At 44.1% G+C, this 14,368-nt stretch overlaps 1 protein-coding gene across 1 annotated transcript in view; it reads right to left on the reverse strand.

Annotated features, from left to right (window-relative positions):
• Positions 1–2,143, reverse strand: part of LOC137651039 (uncharacterized) — an 8,929-nt gene extending 6,786 nt beyond the window's left edge. Inside the window, exons 1-2 of the mRNA XM_068384178.1 lie at positions 1,840–2,143; positions 1,298–1,629 (exon numbers count right to left, since the gene is read on the reverse strand). Coding sequence (XP_068240279.1) covers positions 1,298–1,629; positions 1,840–2,143 — 636 coding nt within the window. The remainder of the gene's footprint in view (positions 1–1,297; positions 1,630–1,839) is intronic.
• Positions 2,144–14,368: the final 12,225 nt, after the last annotated feature.

Genomic DNA, 14,368 nt, shown 5'->3' on the forward strand with positions numbered 1-14,368 from the left:
AAAATAATATATGTAACAAGGCAAAAAACGACACGGGTTCCTCAAAATCTGATGCTGATGTAGATTGTCTCCTTAATATTCAGGAAAATCCTTGGATAGTCTACAAAGCAATCGTTGTTTCGTTTGTCAATTTCTTACGCGATGTTAAATTCTATTGGATACTGAAGTTTGGATACTTTTTAGTGAAAGACATGAGCGCCGTGGTGTTTTATATCAGATACATTATAAAAAGGAAATTACTTTATAAATAAAATATTCATAATTCATTATCTTAGAAATTATTCAAAACCTGAAAACATCTGAAATTTACTAACATTAATTGCAGCGATCAAAGCAGCGTAAAACCTTTTTGTATAGATCATAAATGCAAAGAAGAGATTAAAAATAATTCCAAAAACATAGTGAAACCTGGATCTGGAAATGGCAAATAATTCATTGTAAAGCGTGAGGGTGTGACGGGCCGAGAGAGGCTGTGACTAAGAAGGCAGGATGAAAGCAAGAAAGTGACATTATTACAGATCATCAGTATATATATACATCAAGTCCGGGCAAGAAGGACATAAAACACAACAGGCAATTTCATGTTCAACCGACAAGCGTTTCTGTTAACAGTTACCGGCAAGAAAAACAGACATGTTTATTCAGGTCCCTATCAGTGCGAGGGGAGAGCGAAGATACAAACGATAATATATGAAAAAAAAAAAAAATGTTACTATGTACGATCGTGTGACACATGGTTGGTACATGGGTCCCCCTCCATAAAAATGACCTACTGTACATATTAAATAAGACACCCTGATCTAAAGAGGAGAACTGCAGGTAGGTCATCTGGCAGGAGATAAGCAGGTTTTAGACAATCAAAGGAGACCTAGTCTTCTTTGCCATGAATGTTTAGTAGGAATGCTTTCGGACTGCGTCGGATCACAAGAAAAGGGCCCGTATAAGGGGGCGTTTGTAGTGGCTTGCTAGTGTCATTGCGTAGGAAGACGTGCATTACAGAGTGCAAGTCTGTCGGTATGTGATGCTTCGCTGAGGGCTTGTAAGTCTGGCGGCATGGAGTAAATTTTCCCACGACGTGACGTATGCGAAGGAGATCGTCGGAGGAGGTTGCAGAAGGAAAAAACTTGGCAGTGACGACCAACGGGTCACCATACACCAATTCAGCTGCTGAGACGTCGAGGGCATCTTTAGGAGTGGTCCTTAGTCCCAGGAGGACCCAGGAAAGCTGAGTAAACCAGTTGGAATCCTTGCAGTGGGACATCAAAGCTGCTTTGAGGGAGTGATAAAAACGTTCAACCATTCCATTGGCAGCTGGGCTGTAGGCAGTTGTCTCATGTAGGATGATGCCCAGGAGATTTGCTAATGATGTCCACAATTGAGAGATGAAAGTTATACCTCTTTCAGAAGTAATATGCTCACGGATAACATATTTTGCAATCCGTCTTGAGAGTAAAGCAGATGTACATGAGGCGTACGTCGCAGTTTCCATAGGAATGGCTTCCGGCCAATGATTGGAACGATCGATGACTGTAAACAGGTAACAATGTCCTTGTGATGTGGGTAGGTGGCCTACAACATCAACGTGAATGTGGGCGAAACGACGCTGAGGTTGAGGAAAGGTGCCCACTCCTGAATGCGAGTGTTCATGTACTTTGGAAATCTGGCAAGAAGTACAGGCACGGACCCAATCCTTAGTATCCTTAGAAATGCACTGCTAAATGAACTTCGTCTTCAGCAGCTGTGTAGTAGAATGGCACGAGGGATATGAAAGGCCGTGAATTAAATAAAACACTTGTCGGCGCATGGGAGCAGGAATCCAAGGTTGCGGTCTACAAGTACTGACATCACAGAGGAGGGTGGTTTTGAAGTCGTCGACGGGTACTTTTTCCCGTCGGAGGGATGTGCAGGATGTCCTACATGCTTGATACTCTGGATCCTGTCGTTGGGCTTCAGCAAAGAAGTTGTAATACATTCCCAGTTGAACAGCAGTCAATGTGTTTCTTGACAGGACATCGGCAACGAGATTCCTTTTCCCAGGGACGTGTTGAAGGGTGTAATTGTATTCAGCCATGGCGCAGAGATGTCGATGTTGACGGGCTGACCAGGCGTCAGACTGTCCAGTGAAGGAGTGCACCAGAGGCATGTGGTCTGTGCGAAAGAAGAAGGGCTTACCTTCTAAGAAATGGCGAAAGTGACGAACAGCCAAGTGCACCGCCAGCAATTTGCGATCGAAGGTAGAATAACCCAATTTAGCCCTGGACAGTTTTCTGCTGAAGAAGGCCAATGGACGGGGAGAGCCGTTGACAACCTGTTCGAGTACTGTACCAATAACGACATCGCTGGCATTGGTGGAGAGAAGGGGAGGGACATGTAGGACTGAAAAAATGAGAGCAGCAGCGGTTGATAGGGCATTCTTTGTGTTGCAGAAGGCTGCTTCTTGAAGGGGACCCCACTTCAGGTCTTTTGGCTTGCCCATAAGGGAGACGTAAAGGGTGGCAAGAGTGGTGGCAATGGCTGGCAGAAAACGGGTGATAATAGTTGATCATGCCCAAGAATTCCTGCATAGCTTTGTCGGTCGAGGGCGTTGGGAAGTTGAACGGCAGCTACCTTCTTAGGGAGGGGATGGACTCATTGAAGAGTGATGCGGTACCCTAAGAACGACACTTCGTTGACGCCGAAGATACACTTGTCATAACGGACTACAAGGCTGTTTTGTTGCAAGCGGTCAAGCTGGATGCGCAGGTGACGGAGGTATTCCTCTTTTGAAGAAGACAACACAAGTATGTCATTCTCATAACATACACAGAAGGGGAGGTCCCCTAAGATGCCCTCCATGAGACGTTGAAAAGTGGCCCCAGAATTGCGAAGGCCAAAACAAGAGTAATTGAAGGTGTATGTACCAAACGGAGTGGTGATGGCAGTCTTGGGGATGTCTTCTGGGTTCATAGGTACCTGATAATACCCCTTCAGGAGGTCGATCTTGGAGAAAACCTTCACTTTGTATGGGTAGTAGGTCACGTCGGCGATGTTTGGGAGGGGGTAGTGATCCGGATCTATTTGCATGTTCAGGCGCCTGTAATTCCTGCACGGATGGAGGGAGCCGTCTTTTTTCAGAATGATATGTAAGGGTGACGACCATGGTTCACCAATGTGACGGGTTGAGAGAGGCTGTGACTAAGAAGGTAGGATGAAAGCAACTGAACATCAGTTTATATATACATCAAGTCCGGGCAAGAAGGACATAAACTATAACAGGCAATTTCATGTTCAACCGACAACCGTTTCTGTTAACAGTTACCGGCAAGAAAAACAGACATGTTTATTCAGGTCCCTGTCAGTGCGAGGGAAGAGCGAAGATACAAAGGATAACATACACAAAAAATAGAAATGTCGTTATTATGTACGATCGTGTGACACACTGTTGGTAAAAGACCATTCTCTCTCTCTCTCTCTCTCTCTCTCTCTCTCTCTCTCTCTCTCTCTCTCTCTCTCTCTCTCTCTCTCTCTCTCTCTCTCTCTCCCTCTCTCTCTCTCTCTTCTAATCATGCTGCATTTTCATGATATATTCTAACTTATAGAATGCGACCAACTAATGTATATAAAGCCATAATAATTTTCAAAATGAGACGTCTATTACCAAGGGAGAGAATAACATGAGGCTTTGAAAAGATCTCTAAAAAAATAATCTTTTTGAAAGTAAAAGTTTTGCAGTGTCATGCCTAGCTAATTATTGTGCTTACCTAGACTATTGATATTTGTCATGGTCATGCTATATGTAGTTATTATTCATAATCAGTATTATAGGATTTGATATCTTTTTGCTTTTATTAAATTTTTTAAATTTAAATAGGACTTTATTAAAATTAATTTTATTTGAACTTTCTTAAACTTACCTGTGATTCACACAAAAGTTTCGGTGACAGTGAGTGAATGCATGGTTGTAATTTCATGATCTTAAATCTCCTTGTATTCATGATTCCTAAGAATTAATGAGATGAGGGCAAAATAATATTTAATTTTGCTTGTTTGAAAAGGCTGTACTTTACCCATTGTAATTACCTTTATCTCAAAACACAACAGCCTTCCGGTGTTGAGATTTGGACAGCAGATTAATGTTTGGCAGATGGAACTCCAGTTACACCCATCGATGCATACTGGAGGGCTGGGCTCGTTCTCTTCCCCCAATTCATCTTTTGTGAAAGGCGTTATTTAGCTATTTTAAAGGATAGCTCATATATAATTATATACTGTATATATATATATATATATATATATATATATATATATATATATATATATATATATATATATATATATATATATATATATATATATATAAATAAATATTTATATATATATATATATATATATATATATATATATATATATATATATATATATATATACATATATATATATATATATATATATATATATATATATATATATATATATATATATATATATATATATATATATATATATATATGTGAGTGTGTGTATGTTGTAGTCAATATCCAAACCCAGACAATTTGTAAAGTGGGTGAAATTTTCAGGCAATGTGTGAATTGCCTGGTTCACCCAGTCAATTTACAAATTAGCTAAAAATTGCAGACAATTTATAAAGGGGCTAGAATTGTAAGTTATTTTCTTGATATATTCGTGATGCCAGCATACAGTTGATATACCGTGTACTCAAAATATACCTAATTAAAATTGAATTAATTACTCAAGTGTCCATAAAATATGCAATTTAGAAATAGTGACACTTTTGAGTAATCACTCGATTTTTGATTAAGTATATTTTGAATATACAGTATATGAAATGTACGCTGGCAGCACGAATATATTAAGACAATAACTTACAATTTTAGCCACTTTATAAACTGTCTATTTTGAATATGCAATATATCAAATGTACTCTGGCATCACGAATATATTAAGACAACAGATTACAATTCTAGCCACTTTATAAACTTTGTGAAATTTTTAGCTGGTTTGTAAATTGACTGGGTGAACCAGGCAATTCACATATTGCCTGAAATGTTTAGTCACTGTACAAACTGTTTGGATTTACATATTGACTGTAACACACACACACACACACGCACACACACACACACACACACACACACACACATATATATATATATATATATATATATATATATATATATATATATATATATATATATATATATATATATATATATATATACATAGTGTGTGTGTGTTTGTGTGTATGTGTGTATGTTTGTGTATGTGTTTCTGTATGTGTGCTTATAAGTATATGTATATAACAAAACAGATGTATCCATGACTTCAAAAGTAGGTAGAGATTGGAGATTAAAAGTCCTTAACAGCTAAGAATTGAAAAAAAAAAAAAAAGAGTTCTTTAGTAAGCGGATACGACCATGTAGAGCTATGTAAAAATTGTTAAAGGTTATTTTCCTTTATTCATATTGTCGGATGAAGCCTTTAACGACGACGAAGGTTTGTCCACTTTCCATAGAAAGTCAAATCGTCATTATCAGGGAAGCTGTTGATGGAATCAAAATATATTTTCACTTTTTATTTAGATTTATATCCTCATTGAATACAATGTCAAATATGTCATTAAAGACTTTTCTTATCAATAAGGTTAATAATTTTTTGATGCTGTATCATTAAAGTCATTTACACTGGCATGAAAACTTGAGAGAGAGAGAGAGAGAGAGAGAGAGAGAGAGAGAGAGAGAGAGAGAGAGAGATCCCCTCCATACCATAGAACGTGGAAGAAAAATAATAACCGGAAGAGAAGTGGACGTTCTTTGGCTGCTTCTTCTGTCGTTAATCTAGATTAAAGAAAACTTCCTCAATTAAAAGTTTCTACAAACTTTTTTACTCCTCTCTCTCTCTCTCTCTCTCTCTCTCTCTCTCTCTCTCTCTCTCTCTCTCTCTCTCTCTCTCTCTCTCTCTCTCTCTCTCAGCTACGTTTGATTTTTATTTGTCCAGAGATTCTTTAGTCTCATTCGCACTTTTATTCCTGGATGATATACCTTAGCTCAACTGTATTTATTCTAACTTAAATGTTTCCTATTTGGGAAAAGTTCCAAATCAAATGCATTGCTTTGCCAGATTTCTTTGTTGGATATTAGTTATTCATATACACGAGTTCAGGGGAGAAAAAAGGAAGAGTAGGTTTAATTGAGCAAATATTCAATTAGATTCTACTTGAATTGAATATTTATGCAAAACAGTTAAACTGATTATTTCTAATTGAGAAGAATATTAGAACAATTTAAGTAATTTTTTCTAAATATATTTACCTCGGAAAACTATTGGTAATGAATTTATACAAATTAAGCTATAATACTGTTACTGAAATATTATAAATCTATTTTTGGGCTCAAGCCATGGCGTCCTGATGGAAGGTTCCTGTTTGGTAGCTTCCTTGGGTATAAGACTACTAAGATATTCCCAGAGAATTTAACCACAGGTTATCACAGAATTCTAACTTCTGGAGCGAGTATCTCAAAGGTTTCCCTTTAAGACATCGTAATACAACAGGGGACACGCATGTCTGAACGTGCCACATAGCTATCTTCACCCCGAACAGAGTTAATGCTTCGGTGTGTAAGGGCTGAGAATAGCTGGGAGCCGTTCCACAGCTAATCTCACTCGTGGCTACTACTGATACTCGAGACGTAAACAAACGGACGCCATTGCTCTGATGACGTCACGCCCGTCTTTATCCTTTGTTTAGTAGCTGCCCTACTTAGACGGATTTTCCCTGTGTTATCTTTATCGCTTTGCATCTTCGCTATGTCGTTACCTTCAACCTCGCCTTCTTCTGGAAAGTTGAGTACAAGGTTCCAGTATTGTTTAATTAAGCTCTGGCCGTAAAGTAAATATTATTTTGCGAAATAATTGATGTTTTGTGGCAGAGCTGTGCCTCTACCGGACCCGCCATTTTATGGCGTCGTTGTTGTTATGCATGTCTTATTTAGTTAGCCACAACAACGCTTCCGGCATTATATACTAATCGAATACATTAGTTTATTTAGTCTTCATAGCTAGGAACTTTTATATCGTGTTTAGACGCTTTTTATCGGTCATCGATTGACCTCATACCAGTCGGCTACTATAGCCCCCAGGCCAGGAGCCTACATACAAGTGTTCATGCATGATTTATTAGTGATCCTAGACTAAGTTATGAAGATAGTGGCATTATTATTTTACAATACTTTTGACAGTGATGCAAATGTTTTCGCCTTCAGGGACCATATAGGGGATAGGCTAGTCAGTGATTCTTTCTAGCCTAACCTAATATTAGGACCCCTATATGCTTCCTTCATCCCCTGCCTTGGCATTCCCTCTATTTAGCCTTGATCCCTTTTCTGAGTAAAGGGATTAATTGTCTAATAGAGTATATATCGCCTCTCGGTCCTCTCTAAAGGAATGAACCCCCTTTAGGGTTGCGTCTGAGAGTGAGGTTAGGCTAGCCTACCTCTATGGCTAGGATAGTCTATGACTGTCCTGCGATAGCGATATGTCTTCTTCCTTGCCTAGTTCAGGACTTTTAGCCCTGTTCTAGGTCGGGTTAGGAAGGTTTCTCTGTTCCATGCTGAAACTGTACTCTTGCACCGTTTTAGCCGATCAGCCTGATCTTAGGTTAAGGAGTGTCCTCCCTTCCCTTAGTGGCCGCTCTGGTACAGAAACCCTTCCTGGGAAGACTTCTCTCTTCTCCCTCCCCACCTATCTCTTGTATAGCCTAGCCTATGCTTAGGTTAGTTTATACTCATCTGTCCCCTGTCCTACAACTCCTCCTTAGGGTGGATGAGTAGGGCTACCCGAGCTTCCTTGTGCAGTCCACTCTGGTACATATACCTTCATAGTGTCCTATAAGGTTAGTTACTAGTATAGTTCTGCATATGGGAGTCTCCCCCCCCCCCTCTTGGGTGTTCCCTAGCCCTCCCTTGGGCTACCTAGCTCCCGGTCCCTAGTGACCCCTGCTCATGGATGTTAGAGCCTGCCTCTATCATGGGTACACCCCCTCAGGGAGGGGGAGGGATGTCTGGAACCCTGACGGTACTTCCTGCATCCCTTTCCCCCCTCCCCCTGTCTCTCTATCTATCCGGATGCCGGTCTCTTGCCGCCTCTACTGTCGGCAATACCTGCCTCCTACTTGGTGACTTCCCTACCCTTGCCGCCAGCCCCCCGTGTACCGAGGGACTGCCGGCTGCCGCCGGCTACTACCGGCGGCTCTCCTACTCCTATCTAATCGTCCGCTTGCCGGTCGATCACCGGAGTGCCGGCATATACTGCCGGCAACCCGATACTACCTTTACCATCCTTATCCCAGTCACCAACCTGGCATCCTCCGACTGCCGGAGCCGCCGCTTCCTGCCGGCGTGCCGCCGTTGTGCCGGCGGCCGCCATCCTGGTATTTAACTGACTTTTGAAAATTGTCTGTTCTAATGCCAGAATCTATGCTGGAGCGAGCTCCGGCATGGCGGCGGCTTGCCGGATGCCTCGGAGGCGTCAAGAATACTTGCACCCCCTTACTGTAGCTATCATAAGACTAGGATAGCCCTATATGGCAAACAGATAAGCTGCTTCTGCTATTAAGATCAGTACCTAGTACTGCTCTATTAGTGATCATGCTGTCTCTTTGCATTCTTCTAATTCCAGCATGCTATGTGCATCTTAGCACGGCTGGTTGCCAGAAGCAGTTACCCTTTAATGAGGCCTTCTGGCTCTTAACTGGGAACCGAATGAATTCGATCCCAATCTTGTCCTTGGTTTTCCATGGAGTTCCAAAATACTGGGAATTCTAGGAAACTATATCCAATGATCTCGGTCATTTGGATTATCCAAGGACCAAGCTTATGGTAACCAGCCGGGCGAGATGCATGGAGCATGTTCTCCTTTACTGTTTTCATTCTCTATGCATCACACCTTCTTTAAGTTAAAATTAATGACTAATATTAACTTAGTTTAAGAGCCATTCTTATGACTCCCCCATACTCATTTTCTCTTTCTTCCACAGGAGGAGCAGATGAAGTGTGACTTCGCCTTCTGCGCTGTGAAACGCCCGCAGTTTTACGGGCATACGGCTTGCAGGACTCACGCCCCTTGTGCAGACAAGAAAGGGGATTTGAAGTTTTGGAATCCACTGGATTGTACGGTCTGCCAGGCCCACCTAGTTGAGGCCTTCCATAACCCTCCTTCAGCGGAGGTTAGAGACATTTCTCGTGAAAAGCTGCGCAAGTGGGTGCGTGGCTTTCAGAAAAATGCTACTGGACCGTACCTGGCCACCGAAGAACTGAGGTCCCTGTTGTTCCCTAAGGCCTCCCCTGACTCAGTGGTACCAAAAGAAGCAATCCCCACTGTCCAAATTACGGTGGAACCTGATGTGGTCATGGCTCAGTCCATGCACGAGTGTCGTTTAGATTCCGAGGATGATGAACAGATCTCAGACGTCTCGGAAGACACGGAGAAGACGCTTATGGCTCAAGGAGCCGAAGAGGACGAAGACAAGGTGGAGTACACCGAGTCGGAGCTTGAAGCTGCTCCCTCGTCCATCCCTCCTCCTACTCCTACACCGACGGAAATGTCCATTCCGTCTACCTCCTCGACTCCGGATCCTTCCTCTTCTACCCAAGAACTGATCCGGCTGATTAGAGCCGTCATGGACGACAGGCTGAAGGAGAACCAGGAGTCCATCAGGTCGATGATTGGATCCAGAGAACCGAAGAAGATTTCGGTCAAGGATCTCCCCGCTTGCTCTCATGCCAACCCGTGGAGGTATGCAGAGCATATGGTTATTGCGACCGGCAGGATCTTTGTTAGTGACAAGATCGGCACGGTCCCGTTGGAAGATGTGGAGTTCTTCCCAAGCTTTGAGGCCTACCCGGACTGTTACGTCCGGCTTCGTTCCGAACCTGCCTCGAAGGAAGAGACCGAACCTAAAGAAGAGATAGTGTTCGATCTCACAAAGGCCCAGGCTATGCTAGCCTCCGCATTTAAGAGTAGGGGCTTTACCTGCTCTAAGCTTCCGGCTTTGAGCAAGAAGCATCCTACGTACGTTGCACCTGACACTGCGGTTCTTCCTTTCTTGGAAAAGGCCTTAGCTGCATGCCTTAAAGCGGCGGAAGAAGGGAAACCCTGCCCTGCACTGGAGGAGTGCAGACCCTTCTCCATCGTGACCCCCCCCTGACGCTCGACACTGGAAAGATGTTCAGCATACTTTCGTCGTGGGAAGGCTCGATCCTGACGTCGCCGGACGTCAGTTTAATGAAGACCTCCCTAAGCTCAACGATCACCTCCTTCGCCGGGAACAAGACACGAAGGAGAGGCTTGCGGCATCTCTTTCTCATCAAGTCCAACTGGAAGTGATGGCCTGTGACACTAGAGTACCAGATCACTACATGGTACTAGCCAAATCCCACTTACTGACAGTAATGAAGGACTTGTACCACTTCATAAAGGCTCGAAGAGCCTGTCGTGAATTCGTGTTTGCCGGTGCCACCGTAAAACACGAACCCCGGAGGCTGATTTCCTCCAACATCTGGGGAAAGCACCTGTTTCCTTCTGACCTTGTCAAGGAAATAACTGACAGAGCCGCCACGGAGAATAGGAACCTTCTCCACAAGTGGGGCATGTCCAGAAAAAGGAAACCCTCTCAGGACGATGGACCTCAGCCTAAGAGGAAACCTCAAAAGCCAAAACCCCAGCAACGTCAGCAACGACGTCAGTTTCCGGGACCCGCTACCTCCCAAGTGGTTGCCCAACCACAACAGACCTTTCAATTGGTCCCCCAACCGGTGTTGTCACAGTCACCGGTCTTCACCCCTGCCTTTGAGCAACCATCCACTACCTTTCATGCCAAAGGTAGAGGCTCGTTCAGGGGTGCAAGCAGAGACGCATCTCGTCGTCCCTCCAGAGGTAGAGGAGGAAAGGGAGCTAGCGGCCGAGGCAACAAGTCCTCGGGACACCAGAAGCAATGAAGTGCTTCCGGTGGGAGGAAGACTCCGCCAATTCCAGGATCGTTGGACCTTCGATCCCTGGGCACACAGCATCATCAAGAACGGTCTAGGCTGGAGTTGGACGCAACCGCCCCCAATCTTCCAGCGGTTCTTCCAGCAATCGACCCCCCTTCTGGAAGAATATGTTCTAGACCTCTTGAACAAGAAGGTGATAAGGAAGGTAAAGTCCACCAGGTTCCAAGGGAGACTGTTTTGCGTTCCCAAGAAGGACTCAGACAAACTCAGAGTCATTCTGGACTTATCCCCCCTCAACAAGTTCATAGAGAACAACAAATTCAAGATGCTGACGCTTCAACAAATAAGGACCCTTCTGCCTCAAGGTTCCTACACGGTCTCTATAGACCTGGCGGATGCCTATTGGCACATTCCAATGAACCATCACGCTTCCTCCTACCTAGGATTTCGACTCCAAAGGAAAAGCTACGCCTTCCGGGCCATGCCATTCGGCCTCAATGTGGCCCCTCGGATCTTCACAAAACTGGCGGATGCCATAGTACAACAGCTCCGCCTAAGAAACGTCCAGGTGATGGCCTACCTCGACGATTGGCTAGTCTGGGCTCCATCGCCCGAAGAGTGTGCAAAGTCTTGCAACGAAGTTACCCAGTACCTAGAACACCTGGGATTCAAGATCAACGAGAAGAAATCTCGCCTCTCTCCAGCTCAGAAGTTTCAGTGGTTGGGAATCCACTGGAATCTTCAGTCACACCGCCTTTCCATCCCCCAGAAGAAAAGGAAGGAAATAGCAGGGTCTGTCAAGCGACTACTGAAATCCAAACGCATTTCAAGACGACAGCAGGAACGAGTTCTAGGCTCTCTACAATTCGCCTCAGTGACAAACCCAGTGCTTCGTGCACAGCTAAAGGATGCCGCGGGAGTCTGGAGACGCTCGGCATCCATCGCTCGAAGAGACCTCAAGAGACGGCTTCCAAACAGACTTCGACGCCTCCTAAAGCCGTGGTCGGAAGCAAAGGCCCTGAAAAGGTCCATTCCTCTCCAACACCCTCCTCCATCACTCAACATCCACACGGATGCCTCACTGGAAGGCTGGGGAGGTCACTCCCACCTGAAACAGGCTCAAGGGACCTGGTCTCCACTATTCAAGACGTTCCACATAAACATCTTGGAGGCCATGGCGGTCCTTCTAACTCTGAAGAAGTTATCCCCGCCGCCCTCGATCCACATCCGTCTAACCCTAGACAACTCGGTGGTAGTTCGTTGTCTCAATCGCCAAGGCTCAAGATCGCCCCAGATAAATCAGGTGCTTCTCCCAATCTTCCGTCTGGCGGAGAAGAAGAAGTGGCACCTGTCTGCAGTTCACCTACAAGGATTCCGCAATGTGACAGCGGATGCTCTATCTCGGACAAACCCGATAGAGTCGGAATGGTCTCTAGACGCAAGATCGTTCTCCTTCATCTCTCATCAAGTCCCAGAACTTCAGATAGATCTCTTTGCAACGAGCGACAACAATCAACTTCCTCTGTACGTAGCCCCGTACGAGGACCCCAAAGCAGAAGCGGTGGACGCCATGTCACTGGACTGGAACAGGTGGTCCAAGATATACCTGTTCCCTCCCACCAACCTTCTGTTGAAAGTCCTCTCCAAACTGAGAACCTTCAAAGGGACAGCGGCCCTAGTGGCTCCCAAGTGGCCCCGGAGCAACTGGTACCCCCCTGGTCCTGGAGCTGCAGCCCAAGCTGATCCCTCTCCCGGGCCCAGTTCTCTCTCAACAAGTACAGAAGTCGACTGTCTTCGCTTCATCATCGAAAATCAAGGACCTTCATCTCATGATTTTCTCTCCCTTGCCGCAAAGAAGAGGTTTGGGATCTCGAAGAAAAGTCTAGACTTCCTAGAGGAATACAAGACCGAATCCACGAGACGGCAATATGAATCATCCTGGAGGAAATGGGTCTCCTTTGTCAAGGCAAAAAATCCTAAAGAAATCACCATTGATTTCTGTATGTCCTTCTTCATTCACCTTCATGGACAAGGATTAGCAGCCAATACGATTTCAACCTGCAAATCGGCCTTGGCTAGACCAATTCTATATGCTTTCCAAATTGATCTGTCCAACGACATCTTTAACAAATTACCAAAAGCATGTGCTCGCCTACGCCCAGCACCCCCTCCGAAACCGATCTCCTGGTCACTAGACAAGGTACTCCATTTCGCCTCCAACTTGGACAACGATTCATGCCCCCTCAAGGATCTGACTCAGAAAGTTATATTTTTATTTGCTCTCGCTTCGGGAGCTCAAGTCAGCGAAATAGTGGCATTATCAAGAGAAGAGGGACACATCCTGTTTACCGATTCAGGAGAAGTGACCCTCTCCCCTGATCCGACGTTTCTCGCTAAAAACGAATTACCCACCAAAAGATGGGGCCCTTGGAGAATATGCCCCCTGAAGGAGGATGTCTCTCTATGTCCAGTAGAGAGTCTCAAGGTCTATCTTCGCAGAACTTCGAACTTTGGTGGAGGCCAACTCTTCAAAGGAGAAACATCGGGCAGCGACCTGTCACTGAAACAATTAAGAGCGAAAATCACCTACTTCATTCGCAGAGCGGATCCGAACAGTACACCCGCTGGTCATGATCCTAGAAAAGTGGCATCTTCTCTGAACTTCTTTCAGAGCATGGACTTTGAAAGCCTTAAAAACTTTACGGGCTGGAAGTCCTCGCGAGTTTTCTTTAAACATTATGCGAAACAAGTGCACGAAGTCAAACATTTTGTGGTAGCCGCAGGTAGTGTTATGAAACCTGCACCTAACTCTGCGTAGAACAGTGAGTTACTTGGGACTCTAACTCTTCGGGTGCCTATGTTGACCCTCGAGCGATTCATAGTGATGTCTAAAAACACTTAGTGCTTTTATAACTGTTCTTATCCCAGGTGAAATGTCATAGTGTCACACAAGTGCCGCATGCCTTGAGCATGATGTGTTGTTTAAAGACTTGCGTTCCTCGAGAACGAGTACCTATTAATCCTGAAATTCCTTTTCAGATTCAAGAGCAAGCCTTTATTTCTATGTACATTATTATTACTGTAAATGAACTTTACTTTTGCTGTAAATTATTTAATTTCTGCATTGTGAAATAAAATTTCTATTTTATTACTTATGCGTCTCTTTCAGCTCCTACCTACTATGAAATACATACTGTCATAGTTTTATTTATTCCTCCTTTCTTATGGTCATGAAGAATTTAAGATGTCTAATCCTAAATTATATTCACCCTGTCTCAGTAAGGTTCCTACACGAATACTTACTTCTGATAACCAGGAGATGAACTCTATACACAGTGCCCAACCACCACTGGTCTAATTCAGAATGTTCCTATACAAATATC

The sequence above is a fragment of the Palaemon carinicauda genome, chromosome 12 (genome assembly GCF_036898095.1).
Source record: "Palaemon carinicauda isolate YSFRI2023 chromosome 12, ASM3689809v2, whole genome shotgun sequence".
In the NCBI taxonomy this organism is placed as follows: Eukaryota; Metazoa; Arthropoda; class Malacostraca; order Decapoda; family Palaemonidae; genus Palaemon; species Palaemon carinicauda.